Below are 15737 nucleotides of genomic sequence, written 5' to 3'. Positions count from 1 at the left end.
TTTCTATAGAGGTAAACAGAGATATAACCTTTGTTTATGAGTGCAGGCAGGCTGGCTGACAGTGTGTATAAGTCAAGCGAGGCCAGCCCACTCGGGGAGCTGCTGGCACGCATTAATCATGCACCGGTGGAGGGACGCCTCGCCGCACCTCTGCAGGACTTTTTAACCAGAGGGAAGGGAATGACCACAAGGTTATTGTACCTCCGTGAGACAAACGCGCACTCTGATTCAACACTGCTGGGAAGAAGCGCCTCTCTATAAACGTCTACTAACTGTGAACTGCGAGGATGACGGCAATAGACTTTTCAAACATCACAGAACGGCTCGTCTGGAGTCATTTCGCAGCAAGAGTTATTACAGCAATAATATCCAAGAGTGCGTCCTTCAGGGTGATTATGGCTGTGACAGTGATGCAGTAGATGTGAGGCACAGATGGGGATTACTGGCTATTATTGCTGTTTTACAACACGTTTTAAAAAAAAAAAAACAAAAAGAGGAAGAAGACTAATTGTTGGTTCTGCTTTATGGTAATTGTGAACACAGTTAAAACTCATTTTTGAGATTCATTGGTTTCTTTACAGAGCAAAGAAAACTGCAGGAGATTATGGGAAAAGGAGAAAACACAGCTTCTTTATTTTAAAAAAAGAGCATTTTATTACAATAAAATGCTTATTTACAAGGCAAGAGAGAATGTGTCTGTTGGAAAAGGTACAGTACCTCTGCAAAAAGGGGAGGATAACACAACCAGCTTGGGAATGACATATTTGCATTAGAGCGGTCATATAGCTTATTACAGCGCCAGCTGAGTCCAAACAAATTTGGCGAAAACAGGCTTTTGATACAGAAATTCTCTGACATCTTAATATAGTTTAAGCAGTGCATAAAATAAAAATCAAAGAATATCATCTGTTACTCAGGTACAGATACAGGTATGCCAAAAAAAAAAAAAAAAAAAAAAAAAGGTACAGGTTTGGGAGGACACATGACCATTTGAGGGGAAGAGAAATCAAAGTGGAACCCTTGCAAGCTCTTGGTTAGCATGTAAAACATGTCGCAAACAACAAAATAAACCATTTAAATGTCAGCTAATTAGATTAGATTAAATGATACCTAAATAAATCCCTGTAATGCCACTTTGTCACAGTAAAGAAAGGGCCGCTGACATTATGCAGGATCCCTGTCATTTTGATACAAAAATAAATATACATTGAAGGAGGACTGTTTTTAAATAAAAATAAAGATGTAAGTACTGAGAATACTGGCAAACTCTGACAAGCAGGGCCTTTGTTTCAATATGATTCCATTTTCCAAAGAGCGACATCGATGTAACAACCCTTGTCTGTCTCAATCAAATGTGTAATGAAAAAAAAAACCAAAAAAATTATACAAAATGTGATCTCAGCTCCTCCTTTGCCTCTGATTTCTTAGAGCCAGGGGTGCCAGGCTGGATCCATGCGACACAGATTGTCCAGGCTGTTTGCTGCAGCCACCAGAGTGTTGACCTTACTCTCTCCTCCCTCGAACTGAGCCAGGTTATGGAGGCGGGTCATGATGGCTGTGACGGCCTTCTGGACCAGTGAGACCAACTGCTGGGAGTCCATGTTCTCTGGCTGCCCGGCTGGCGACAGGGGAATGGACGTGTCCTCTTGGGTCTTCTTGTGCCATGCAATGATCTCATCACGAAGGACGGCCTTCAAGATTCCATCCACCTATGAGAGAGAGGACATGAGGAAGTCACTTTCAGGACGCCGATTCATTTCTTAACAAAGAAGAGAGGATTGTGTGTCCCTGCTTCCAAAATTTCCCCCAATTTAGCCGCAATATGCATAAAAGCATGAACCTCACTGTGCTCTAAAGCAGACCTTTTCATAAACACACACACACACACACACTTTGGAAAGAGAGCAACCGTGAGAGAGACAGAGGGGGGGGCCCCGACTGTAGAGCACAGTGTGAATGGGGATGGGAGACAACCGTGCCCAATGTGAGTATAGCATTCAGTTACTGTGTGGTCTTTTTCTTGTAAGCAGCTGCCTAAATTTACCAAAGCAGTGTGCAAGAAATAAAATCACCTTAGTTGATTACATCTGATTGCAAAACACTTATTTACTTTTTTTTTTTTTTTTTTTTTGCTAATGCATCAACATCCTAAAGACAAAACATTTATTACTTGATTTTATTACTTCAATTGAGTTGCTATGTATATACTCACTAATTTCTATCTATCGAGGAAGACCGCAAAATATATCTGGATGTAAAAAGACATTCATCTGTATTTCTCTCGTCTATTTAAGATTTTATTTTGCAATGCTGCTAATTATGTAAAACTGAAGTTTTGCATAAAGCTTTACACTGCAGAATAACTGGTGATATCTATTAAACTATAGCTATGAAGTCTATAGGGGAAGACTTCATATGTGATTATATGCCAGTCTGCCGGGCAGGCTTTCTTGGGCAGTGTGTTCAAACTGCCAGTCGTGGGAATGAGCGCAGTGACACATGATAAAAACCTCAGTTTATATAAAGTCACTGCCAATTTCAAACACACATATAAAACAAAGCTGTTAACTCCAATTTAGGGCACATCAATCATCCATGGGGAAATCTCTCTGTGTTGTCAACAGCTCATTATGGTGGCACAGACCTGAAATATATAACCATTTAAAAAGTGACCCGGCAATCATCACGTAACTACGTACACACCGTTCCCTACCCTTACCTAAAGTGTTTATTCGGTTTCCGATGGCACTAGACTGTTTAAATGGTTTAAGGCTTCACTATATTTGAGTGGATGATTGTTAAGTGTTTGTGTTTTACTGTGCTCCACAGTAATACCTCTTTGCTTTGGCCACAAGCAGAACCGGTTTGTGGCATTTGGTCTTAACTAGTTCACGTTGTCAAGTGTTCTGTTTATTTGCATCTTAAGCACTTCTGTGTCTGGAACATCAGTCAGACTTCAAGTATAAGCCTGACCTATACACAGACACTGCAAGCCTGTCATTACGGCCCTGCTTTACATATATTACACAACCATCTGGCTGCTACTGTTTTTCACTGCTTTGTTTTTAGCTATGCCTCAGACTTAAACCCAGAGGAAGTTCAACAAGTTTAACTGCCAGGCAATATCTGGAGAGCGCTGCAGGAGCTTAAATTTGACAACAAACCACGACACTCTAGTGACTGCAAGAAACAACACCGGCAGTAGACTGAATCTCACCTCTTCCAAAAGCTTCCAAGACGAATAAGTTATTAGGTTAAACTGAACTAGGCCTGCATATATAGATTATTTTAGTAACTGAGTATTCTATTGAGTATTCCATCAATTAATCGAGTAATCGGATAAGAAATACTTTCATATACATATTTTAATTTCCGTAGCTTTATCTTATTACCAAGCTGGAACTTGCAGGGCTGAAAAATGTGCACAAAAAACGTGCAGTTCCTCAAATGACCACTTGAGGCTTGCTCCAGAAGTGAGTAAATCTCTACAGACTCGCATGTTAAAACTAACTTCAGGGATAAAATTAACATGATAGCCTGATAAAATCCAGTGATCTCCAGAGAGAGTTTTACTCCTCATAAGAACGGTTTAAGATTTAAAATTAGAGGTGGAGGCTGTGTGCTACGTCTCATTGTTGCAAATTACCGAAGTGGACTTCTCGACTGCGTTTGTGGTGTTTTGGGGGACTTTCAGTGAATTATCTTTCAAATATTATTGCATGCTCTGAGGCACAGGCCATCCAAATAGTAATTAGTCTTTTACTTAGTGTGTCTTTGCACTACACGTGTACTGTTTATGAATGCCGATGTTAGCTCATAATTTAGTCACTTTCAGCTCCACGACACTAACATGACTTCAAAATGCTGAGGCCAGAAACCTGTGGGTGATGTCGTGGTGGCTAGGCTTAATAAACATATAGTCCACGAATAGGCCTTATAAAAAGTAAGCTAAGCCTCTGATCATAGGCTATATTCAATCCATTCATTCTCTGGTAAAGTAGTGTATTTAAAAAAAAACAAGCAGATGAACTACCTTAAAGTTTGGCTGTGCAAAGCATCTAGCCACAGCAATCATGGAGGCAGTGAGCGGGCCGGAGACACCTATGGTGGTCAGGAACTCCGAGATGTTCGGCGTCAAGCGGAATGGAACAGGACGGTTAGCATCCAGATCACCTGTGGCATCGTTGATGTCGAAGCGGAAGTAAGAAACGTTGAGCTTTCCGGTGTCCTGAAATCAGAGGAGAGGGCAAATATCAGTTTTATACAATGCTGAGATAGATTTTACATAGAAGGAAAAAAGAAAAAAGAAAAACGATCTGGAAACATCCTGTTCTGCAGTGTTGTCCACCTTCCTCTGACCACATAAGCACCAAGAAAACAACTCTTCTTCTTCAGTAAGGCTCAGGGAGCTACAAAACAAGCCCACGCCAACAAAATGGCTGCCATTATTGATCTTCATGTCCCAGAAACAGTAACATGTCAAACTATCCGCAGCACAGCATCTATAATCCTTAATTCACTTCCACTGCCCCCTTCGCCCTCTCCCTTTGCTCTCTGCTGACTTAAATATATACGGCCAAGTTTTCATCTTTTAAGCCTGCATTTATGTGCGAGAGGGCCGCTACATAAGCAGCCATTCCAGGAAAGATAAGCTCCCTTATAAGAAAAAGTGAGTAGCTCTGACAGCTTTATAGCAGAGCATTTCATTCTAGCTCCTACTCACTCTCCTCCTCTGTCTCGCCTCTTTTCTACCCCCCCTCCCCGTCCTTAACAACCCCCTTCTCTCACCTACATTTCATTTGCTCCTCCAAGCCCCAGCAGAGGGCCTAGAGGCAGTGGGCTGAGACACCGGCAACTCCCAGGAGGCTCAGATAAGCCTGCAGACTGTTGGCTGTGAAGGCAGCACTCAGAATGCTAAAGCACCAGACTAGTGGTCAGCTACGGCTTTATTTAGAGGCTGGTGTGAATGGAATGATGCAACATTAGTGTGCCACATGAAGTGACTGGGGGCTGCGAACCTGACTGTGAGAAATCCCAGATAGCGGATGAATTCCACAACAAATGCCAAAGAGTAAAGAGACCTAATACTGTAAGCAAATTAAACAGATTCTCAAGAGGTGATGGGATGCTTTATGTGAGCCCTTTTTTCATGATGGTGCAACAAAAAATACGAACCACTATGTTGAATAACAAAATGAAAGTAAATGTTAAGAAAGGAGCAAAATGGGTAGGAGGTTTATTATTGATATTGATAACTACCCCCCCCCCCCCACCCTTTAGATCTGTTTAAATTAAAAAAAAAAAAAAAAAAAAAAAAAAAGGTTAATTGTGTCTGAAGTTCAAATGTTGGCAAAGGATTAATCTATTAATACATATAAGTGATTCTTAACTGTGGTGCACTGTCGGTTTATACTGTGTGAAAAGACCGTCTTTCTGCCATCTGGAGGAAAGAGTACACATATGTGTAAAATCTGCAGAGAAGTGTGGTGCCAGAGCACAGTATCACTAAGCAGTACTGTCTACTGCCTTTCAGTTTACTGAAGCACATATATATATGGTTCAGGGCTGCTACAAAGTAACCAAAATCAATGATACACACATCAGATTGGCCCATTATTGAGTGTTTAAATGAAGATGCTGGATGGAAAAAAAAAACCCCATCATCAACATTCATTTCTATCATCACTATACAAGCTCAGTAACAGTACACACACCCTCTGCCTTCACATTGTGCTGCTCTGCACCATCCAGAAAATAGGATAATTTCCTCAAGAAGCCCCTGTTCGTTTATTGAGTAGTTGATGTCATGTGTCACTGTGACTGGTGGAGCTGTTCCAGGGTGATAAAACAAGTGATCTGACTGACAAATAGCTAATTTATTAAGCACCACACCCTCCAATTTATATTCAGTGTCAGTGAAGATGCAGCACTGTCTGTGGTCTTTGCATTTGTTGTTGATGTGTAGTTAAATTTGGGCCTAATAACTGAGTTAAGGTCCAATGAACATTGCACAGCAGGATCTTTGGTACTGATTCCTAATTGATTTCTATAGGGGCCAACTTTAAGGAACATAAGGTCTCTATTTAGGCAGGATGAGGCACAGTGTTGCAGGTTGTGATGTCCTGTCCTTGCACACACTCTTTCTCGGTTTGTGTGTGTGTTTGTATGTGTGTACACTCGCACCAAAATCCTCCTGTGTCTAATGGGATCTGTGGAGTGGAACAGGCAGAAAGGGGGCTTAATACCAGTGCTTAGCTGCCCGGAGGAACGCCTGTCAGCAAAGGCCGATTAGGATCAGAGGGGAGGGGTGGCCAACTGACACAATCATCTTTAATAATGACTTTGAGAAAGCTGCCTGCAGACCCTGAGCAGCAGCAGACAGATGTGTGGATGCGCACACAAACATGGTCTCTTCAAATTGAAACGTCTTTGATAGCTGAGCAGAGGGACTGAATATAACGCTCTGTCAAAACATCCTTTGCATTGACAGCGGCTGGCTGACTGATAGGCCTAGCGTGAATGTCACGGGGGAGAATGGTAATTCATACAGCCTGATATGGAGAGGGTAATAGTGATCTATTAATGCATCTAAGGGTGTGTATATCTATTGAATTTGCCCCTGTCAAACTGATCCCACTCTTCCCCTGACAGGAAGCCCAACATATGCCTCTTTGTGCGTGTTTGTATGAGTTTCCTACCTGTGCTATCTGCAGCATCTCAGGGTTGAGTCTGTTGAGGTGCAGCATGAACTCCGCCAGACCAATGAGGGCCAGCTGTATGGTGAACATCTTTCGGAAAGTCCAGTAATCAGTGGCGTTGGGGAATGTGTGGAGAGCCCACTCCTTCAGCATGCTGCGAGGAACCATGTTGCCCTGCACCTCTTTGAGGATGTCCCTCAGGACCTGGTAGTAGACCATGAAGATGGAGTGGAGGTTAGTTGGGCAGGTTCGTCTCTAGTCAACACATCAATTATGTTTTTTTTTTCTTTTTAACTGAATACATAATAACTAAATTGTTGAACAGGTCTGTGTCCAGAGTTCACCAGAGGTTTGAGTGGGTTCTCTTTCACAGCATTTGTTTCATGTCTTACTATGGGAACACCTCTTAGTACCCAGTGGTCAATGCTGCCTGTTGACCACTGGGTACTAAGATAAACTGTCCAAAGTTTTGAGTGCACAACTCAGTCACGGGTGCTTTGCACCAAACATTTCAGTTGTACACTAGTTCACAGTAGGAACACTGACCTGTAGCTAGTGCTTGCGCTGAGTAGCAATACTTTCAGTAGTAACATCCTGCTAACCATGGCTACAGCTAACAACCTGAACAAAGTTGGAAAACTTTCCCTGCAGCAACAAGATCTCTGCCTGGGCTACACATCCTGTAGCTTGTTCTGCTGCGGGCTAGCTCGCCAGCCTAACCTGTCAGGTGGTGACCCTTTATGTGTGAGGTGGCTGTACTGCAGGGAGAAGTGGAAATGCCCAAGGACTTGGCCACAATGCCAAGCACAACCTGGGCAGAGGCAGAGGCAGAACCCCAGACAACTGCTATTGTTGCTGGAGGCAAATTCCTTGCTAGCATCAGATGAACTGCCTGCCATCACGGGCAAGGCTGATAAACCAGCACCGCTGTCTCATTCCCCCAACTCAAGCCAGAGTGAGGTTAAGAGGTCACTATGATTCTAGTAGCCCAACACTTGCCAGCCAAGCACTGATTAGCTGAGATTTTTCAGCTGTTGTGCAGCCCACCATGACCACTGCCACTACACAGATCTGCTGTTTCAGGAACAGGGGGAAATATCCCACCCCCACCCACTGAGGCTAGGTCCATTGGCCTGGCCTGTGAGTGGTTCAACCTGTGCACAGCTGAATTAGAATCACAGGGTATCCCATTTTAGTGCTCTGTGGCACTGATTCTATCCTTTCTTCAGGTATTGACTGAAAAGGGTAAAGCCTTCTCAACCATCAAGGTGTATTTGGTGGCTATTTCAGCCTGCCATACTGGTTTTAAGGGGAAGACCATGATGTTTCATGAATGGTGCACGCTTTAAATACCCACATCTCGACCACTAGCTTCATTGTGAGACCTCTCCTGTTCCCCATTTGAAGCCCTGGAACAGGCTGAGTTAAAAATGCTGTCCATCAAGACGGCCCTATTGATTGCTTTAGCCTCAGCTAAACATGTAAGGGAGATCCATGCTCTCTAAGTGCATCAGACATGCATTCAATTCTCCCCAGATAATATAAAGGGCAGTATGTGGCTTAACCCCCTCTTTATCCTGAAGGTTATGGGTGTGTGTTCCTCTATACAACTGCCTGCATTTTGCCTCTGACGAGCAACAGTGGCTGCATACCTTGTGTGCAGTCAGTGCGCTGCAACTCAGGGTTTTAGAGTGACCAGCTATTTGTGTTCTGGGCTAAACCACATATGAGAAAGCCTGTGTCTAATCTAAACAGGTGGCATCTAAACAGATGAGGTTACACATAATGAGACACTTACTCATGCTAATCAGAGAACTGGGGTTATATCCATAACCTGAAGCTTTTTTTTTTTCCCAAAAGGGCTCATTCCAGGTATAGGAAATATCAATAAGTGTCAGGCTCGAGTATATTAGAATCAAGAGTGAAAATGCTCTCTATAAAAAAATCTATATAGGTAAAGATGAGTTAAAGAAGCATTATTACAACAGTAACAATGCAGCTAGTATTGAGTTTAGCTCATCAGGAGTAGGAGAGTTTCATACTGAATCAAGAACAGAACATCTATTGTTTTGGTAATTAGCTGACATAACAGCTTGCAAAATAAATTTTTACTTTTCACTTTATTTCATCCCTTTTTAGAGAAAATCCTCCCTCTCCAGGGAAAACTGAATCTCCAACATTTGCAGATTTTCAAATTAACTTGAGGTTTGAGGGTTTCTTTTGTAGCATAAGAAATTAGTGCATTTCTTATGCTACATTAATCATTTAATATCAGTTATCTAAAAATACTCTCAGTGCTGAAAACACAATTGTTCCCCCTTAGAAATTATAAGTTAAATTTAGTTCAAGTGTGATGTGAAATTTCAAACCAGACACTCTGGATGGATGTTAATGCAGAACCCAGTCACCTGGTGGCTGGCTTGTGTGCCTCTAGCCTGCACAGTGGCCAGGCGATCGTAGTATCGGGAGATAGGGTTGTCATGTTCGATGCCCTTCTTGGCACAGCGCTGCTTGTAGATTTCTACCAGTGACAGAGATGAAGGGTTGTCCTCAACTAGTCGCATCTGAGGCGACACTGCCACCACTCGGGGCACTGGAGAGATGGAAGGAAGAAGAGAAAAGAAAAGAAGGTGGAAGAGAGGCAAGGGGAGAGCAGAGGAAGGAATTTAAATGAAGGGAAGCATAAGAGAAAAAAAATAAGTGGAGACAGTGGTGGGATAACAATCACACGAGAGACAAACTGTAAATATTTTGCTGCACTTGCCAGATAACAAACTCTGCTTTACCATTGTAAACTGCTAACTTAAGCCTACAACTAAAATACTCTAGAGTTTGGGAAAAGCTACACTGAAGGCGTGCCTTCAATCAACACCAAGCAGGGTCAAAGACGGTAAAAGGCTGTGCATCGGTCACACAGTGGAAGCAGTCTAAACATTTACATACAGTGACACCTCAAATAAAATCAATACCAACCATTCAGGAAGGAACTGGATTGGTAGGGACTGTTTAATACTGTTTCCCCTTAAAGAAAGCATCCAGCATATACATTTATAAAGCAAATATCTGCACAGAGACAAGCCACCAAAGAAATGAGTACAAATGGTGTTTGAAAATTAAGCAATATTGTTTCAGTGTTTTTTCGTCTTAAAAATGTTTTCCTCTTTTTCTTTTGCTTGTCTTGTTCTAACATTGACTCCTAACACATTAATAAATTGACCAAAAAAATAAAAAATTAAAAAAATCAATATTGGCCATGTTGATTGATATCAGTATATTGGTAAATGAGATGGTATTTATATTTATTTTTCTCAATATTTAAAAATAGCTGTATGAAGTACTCAGAGTCTTTAAAACAGATCAGTTATTTTAATAATGATGATGCCCTTGTTTTCCTGGCACAAAGGTAACAAAATAACAACAACAATAAACTAGCAGAAAAAAAATATCGGGATTAGTTATTAGCCAAAATATTGCTGTTATCAGTATCAGCCCAAAATTTCACAATCAGTGAATCTCTACCCCAAATCATCCTTATTCCTTTTATATTTCCAAAACTCATGCTCCATTTCAGTCATACCAGTAAAGAAGAGGTGTCTCTTGGTGGTCTCTTTTCTCTTCTCAAGACAAGGATTTAGGAGGCGGAGAAGCTGCAGGACCCTTTCCTCTCGACGTGACTCAGTCAAACAGGCATCATTCATCACCAGGTAGGGGTAGATCTTTCCATTGTGGCCACGGATATAGAGACGACGTGCTGCGGTATTGTGTTTCTGAACAATTTCCACTCTGGGCATGAACCTGGAGAGGGTTGCAGAGGAACAGAATCAAAGTATTAAACAGTGCGGGAGAGAGAGAGAGAAAGGGTAGCAGCAACTGTGATTCCATACTAATATACAAGAATGGCACAGTGGGACACGTGTAAGCCAGAATTTAAAATGAAAGATCAGGATAAAATCCCCGAGGGGAAGCTCCAGTAAAAGCAGGTCAATCTGACAGTCATTAGCCATTTAAAAATTTACTAAGTACCAACCATGACTACAGCAAATTCCACATGCGCTCATTAGCCCAGCTGTACTCGTGTAGAATAATGATGTACCTTGCAATCTTGATGTAGTAGTGTGTAGGTTTGGGCATTAGGAATTCGCCAGGAATCTCAACTTCAGCTGTTTGTGCAGAAAAATTGCTGAGGAAGCGACACTTCTCCTCAATGAGGAAGAACTTGGGCAGCTGCTTGGTCTTCGCCTCCAAGATCTTGATCCACTTCTTTAGCTTGGAGATGAGATTGTGAAGCTTCATGGAGCCTGGCACACTGAAGTCAAAGTCTGTTGGGACAGAGGAAAAAGTTCACTGAGTCAACAAGGAAAAAAACAAAAAGATGAAGCAGCTTTGAAACAGCAGACACTTGGACATTAATGGAGAAAAAGAAGAAAACTGTATAAAACCAGACGCAGCCTTTGAAAGCGGTCAAATAAAATCTGCAGGCTACCAACATCAACATGTCTGGATGGGGAAATCCGTTTGTTACAGTGGTCCCTCCCAAATGAACAATCCTGAAAATGCCCTTCAGCAAGACATTAATCCCATAAATGGTCCAGTGGACCTGCTTTACGTCACCAGCAGGACAAGACTGTGAAACTGTGGTGAGCAGTTTCCAGGTGTGTGTGTGTGTGTGTGTGTGTGTGTGTGTGTGTGTGTGAGTGAGAGAGAGACCTTTAACCACCGTGCTATATACACAAAATATTTTTTAAAAGTAATTGCTAAAGCCCCAGTGACACAAGCCTAGAGACCAGTCTGTGACCCCAACCATTAGTCGTTAGGGAAAAATAGGTGTACATTACTACTCAAAGCACAGTTAAATATAACTAAGATTAAAAAAAGAAAACATATTTGAAAGCTTACAGATCTAAAGACATTTCAATGTGAATGTTGTAAGGTCTCTTTGAATCCACATATTAAGATTAATTGCAGTACGATCTGGGTGTTTTTCTAATCCAGTAACTTAAAACACCTTGTTTTTACTCTGATGGCCTCCGGCATGGCAGTGGTGACACAAATTTACATCTGGGAAACAGCCTTTTTTTTAAAATATTGTGTTGCACTATTGCCCACTCCACTCCAGCAGCGTGGTGCAGTGCCTTGCTTAAGGGAACGTCACAGATAAGTTATTCATGGCAGCACAAGGAGAACTGTTTGCTCTATTGACTTAAAACTCCCTGTCGGAGGCCAGAAGCTGATTAAATTAGTGCTATAAAAATGAGAGTCTTAAAGTATTAAATTCCTGTTTCAAGTCACAACTCATATTACACATAACATATTGAGATGAGCTGCAGCAATAACAACGGAAGGAGGGGAAGTGAGCCAAGCAGGTTTTCCATTTTAGAGTAAAGCCCCTAGGACAATTCTGTAACACGAACACACACACACGCACGCACACACACACACAGACGTGCACTCGACTACCTCTCCCATTTCAGTACACCCTGTTGTGCTGCCTGTTATAATGAATCCATGAAACTGCAAGGCCTTGCCATTTCAAACCCGTTCAATCTCTCCCAGAGTGAGACCTCCTAATACTTTAAATAAGCCCTTTAAAACAGCCAATGTTCTTTTCGGAGTGGCCCTATTTCGCTATCCGTCCGCCTGCAATTCACCTGCCTTGATAGCAGAGGTAAAATTGAAACAGTCCTGCGACAATTGCAGCCCGACAACAATTCAGCGCCATAAAAGTGTATAATGCTTACAAATAGAAGAGGCGAGGCATGCAGCACACTTTCAAAGCCATGAAGCAATATGGTAATATCATTCCATCTTTATCAAATATAAGTCTTTATATATATATATATATATAAGTCCTACACATTTCACATTATCATACATGAGCAACAAAGACCTTTCCTGAAACAGTCAGAGCGCAACAATTCACCTTTTCTGATTTCTAAATATAGTTACTGAGGCCTGTTTATAAAACTTCTTCCATCTGCAGCATGTTCGAGACTCAGCGTGTGAACAGAGGCTGTAAAAACTCGGGCCACTCATAGTAACGCAAACAGACGCATCACTCATTTTGATTACATTCAAATCAAAAACATTTAATAAACACATTCCAGTCATCCTCGGGCCACTCATTAAAAAGCAAACAAGTCTTGCACAAGATCTACAGACTGCGGTTATGTCAATTTGAAGACTTCCTTCTCCTCAGATGTGTGCCAACAATATAAGTAGAGTCTGTTGCTGAGAAAAACTTCAGGAGTGTTCTCTCAATAGTGAGAGCGAGTAGATAAGAGAGTTATTTTCAGTCCCCCTGAACTTATATTTGACCCCTGCTTGGTGGGGAATAGGATGCTGAGAAAAAGAGTGCAGTGTGGAAAGTAGCCAGGCTGTTCTAACCTATGTGTAGAAATCAGTGCGGATATTCTGCCCTACCTGGCCATGCCAGATGGTCTACACTGCTGCACCAAGTAATAGATCCTGCAGCTAGAGGTGGGCCACCTTTCTATAGAGAACTATCATTTCCCCATGTACTGCCCTGGCCCTGACTTGTGCCTGATTGGCTTTTCTGTACAGAGTATATTCAGCTTTCTTATGGCTGACTGGTGAGCTAAAGTTTTGAGAGTTTCAGGGGTCACCGACATGCAGCATGTTCACATTTTAGACTTCTAACTAAAGACTAAGTAAAGTTACGTAGGTGCTAAGCCAAATTGCTATACAGAATTATACTGAGCTCCATTTAACTATAACATTTAGATTTCACTCAGCAAGACAAAAGTCTAGCCCACAGGCAAATAATTAAAAAGCCAGGAAATGTGTCTGTTTTTTTGTTTTAAATATATTAAAAAGAAAACTCTTCTGACAAAGGTCTCTGGAACAAATCCACTGCTAAAACAGTAACTCATGCAAATAGCATTCTTCGTAATTGGATTTGAATGCCTCCCTGCTGCCAAATGTTATATGTGCACACATAAACCCATATTTTCCAGCCCACAAACCCCGTGAAAGCGAGCGAGCCACTAACGTGGTGCAGGGAATGGGAGTTTAGCTGCTCTGCAGTTCTGTAAACCCTGTTTGTTCCACTCGGGAGGGCTTGTGTGGTTTCAGTCTCTGTCGGCCTCGCTCCCGTGTAGCCGTGGGGACAGCTGCGTAGTGACGGTCGGCAGGCACCCTGCGAGGCAGAAGCCCTGGTGACGCCTGGCTGCGTGAGCACAGCTGGCGCCACAACATCTGGTAAGATTCATCATCAAAGTGCTCGTTCTGAGTCTCGCTCGGTCTTATTTTTGTTGTTCAGTCAGTCTGTGTGCAGCGTCCAAGCTTTTGCCCACCAATGCCTTCACACCCATCTTCATGTTTTCACTCAAACTTCACATTAATTTCCTTTGTTCGTTTTTCTTCTTCCATCATTTATCTTCATCTCAGTCATTTTCTATGTTTATCAGTTCTGGTTAACCTGCATTACTACTTTTTATTCTCTTTTAGTCAGGAGACATTCTCCCCCGGCTGCTTTTCATTCACTCAGTCTCCGTGTCCTCCGTCTCAGGGCCAAACACATCTCAAGACATCTCACTGTCAGTACTCGGTAAACGGGAGTAGGATGTGAGATTAAAGCGCAGGCGGGAGGAGTTGTTTGGAAATGCAACAAAAAAAAAAAAAAAAAAAAAAAAGATTTACTCTGAATGCAATTCAGAAAGAAAGCGGAAAGGTTTATCTGAACACTGAAACCTGGAGGGGACCTGCAGATGGTCCATGTTTAAACTGGCTCCAGTGAACTGTGGTTCAACTCCCTTATGTAAGGCAGGAAAACAGACACGTGGCTTTCAAAAAAACAGGAGAGTGATTGTTTTGAGGTAACGCCTCAGAGGGGCGCCTTGGCTAAACTAAAACCGCACCTGTCTTGTTGCATTCCACAGTTTTCACATGAATATGAACACGCAAGCCAAAAACTGACCGTAGGTTTCATTTACTGCTTTACAAGCATATGCAATGTATCACAGGAATTTTCCTTTTAAGTGTGTTAATCCAATACTGGGACCAGATCAGAGACTTCCTCTCGTCGCAGAGTGTCATTCTCTTCCCGAGAGTCCGTGTCTAAGCAGCATACGACAGCTCAGAGAAAACATCAGGAAAGCAGAAAGATTTTTCTGAGGTTTCAGGATTTAAAAACAGGCAATTCAAAGAAGTAAAGTGCATGCTGTCAGGAATTCAACTGTCAATGGGCCATCTCAATTATGGCATTATATTTGACATTAATGTGGCTGACACTGGAGGTCTGCCATCAAGTAAAACAAAACACAGACCCCCCAAAAGAAGAAGAAACAATGAATCCACACAGACAAGTGGTGATTTATGTTAGTAATTCACTGCCAAACATATTCGCCAGTAAGTTTTCTATAATGAGAACAAAAAAGCCAACCAAATATTGTTGTAGACCAGCACGTAGCAGGGAAAGTGTTTTATCTTCATGCTACAGTAGCAGAACAGAAAGCAGGCTCTTGAATTCATCTACATCTGTGTCAGTGCTTTATGAACTACAATAAGTTTTGGCACAGCAAGCAACTGGTAAACAATGCTTGTTTTCCTGGCAATAATAATAATACAGTACATACAAGTTTCAACAACAAAGCACTCGACTCTCTACAAAACATTTACATTTCAGCAACACCGATTTTATGGAAAACATTTTACTAAACTTTTTGTGGTCTGTAAAAGCTGCCCTGCAAACCTGTTTCACCCTGGTATAAAATGATGCCACGAAATAAAAGTTTTATTACAGTGTATTTCACTAAGGTGATGTAGTGTTTTACAGACTTTTGAAAAGAAAAAAAAAAACCCCAATGAAACTAGAAGAGCTTGTATTGTTTTGTGGTTTCCAAAAGAGCAAGAGGAAAATAATTCTTCTGGCTTTACATTATCAAAATTTGTCTGGTTGTTGAGATCATCACCGCAATACTGCACCAGCATAAAATAGGAAGGCTGCCAACTTGCGTATAATCAAAACTGGCGTGGGCGTGTGTAGACACTGTGTAATAAAGGCACAAATAGACACACATG

At 41.8% G+C, this 15737-nt stretch overlaps 1 protein-coding gene across 6 annotated transcripts in view; it reads right to left on the bottom strand.

The window, feature by feature from the left end:
- Positions 1-610: 610 nt before the first annotated feature.
- The window catches only part of trrap (transformation/transcription domain-associated protein), an 86178-nt gene continuing 71051 nt past the window's right edge, over positions 611-15737 (bottom strand). For 4 of the 6 annotated variants that reach the window (XM_030754529.1, XM_030754528.1, XM_030754531.1 and 1 more), the window contains 6 exons: positions 10792-11017; positions 10276-10493; positions 9107-9291; positions 6699-6902; positions 4034-4228; positions 1425-1709 (listed from right to left, as the gene is read on the bottom strand). In XM_030754529.1, the coding sequence (XP_030610389.1) occupies positions 1425-1709; positions 4034-4228; positions 6699-6902; positions 9107-9291; positions 10276-10493; positions 10792-11017 (1313 nt within the window). The other 2 variants (XM_030754527.1, XM_030754533.1) reach the window with 2 other exon arrangements.

Source organism: Archocentrus centrarchus, chromosome 19 (assembly GCF_007364275.1).
Source record: "Archocentrus centrarchus isolate MPI-CPG fArcCen1 chromosome 19, fArcCen1, whole genome shotgun sequence".
Lineage (NCBI taxonomy): Eukaryota > Metazoa > Chordata > Actinopteri > Cichliformes > Cichlidae > Archocentrus > Archocentrus centrarchus.
Note: the sequence above shows the minus strand (reverse complement) of the source record. Positions and strands in the feature narration are given on the sequence as shown.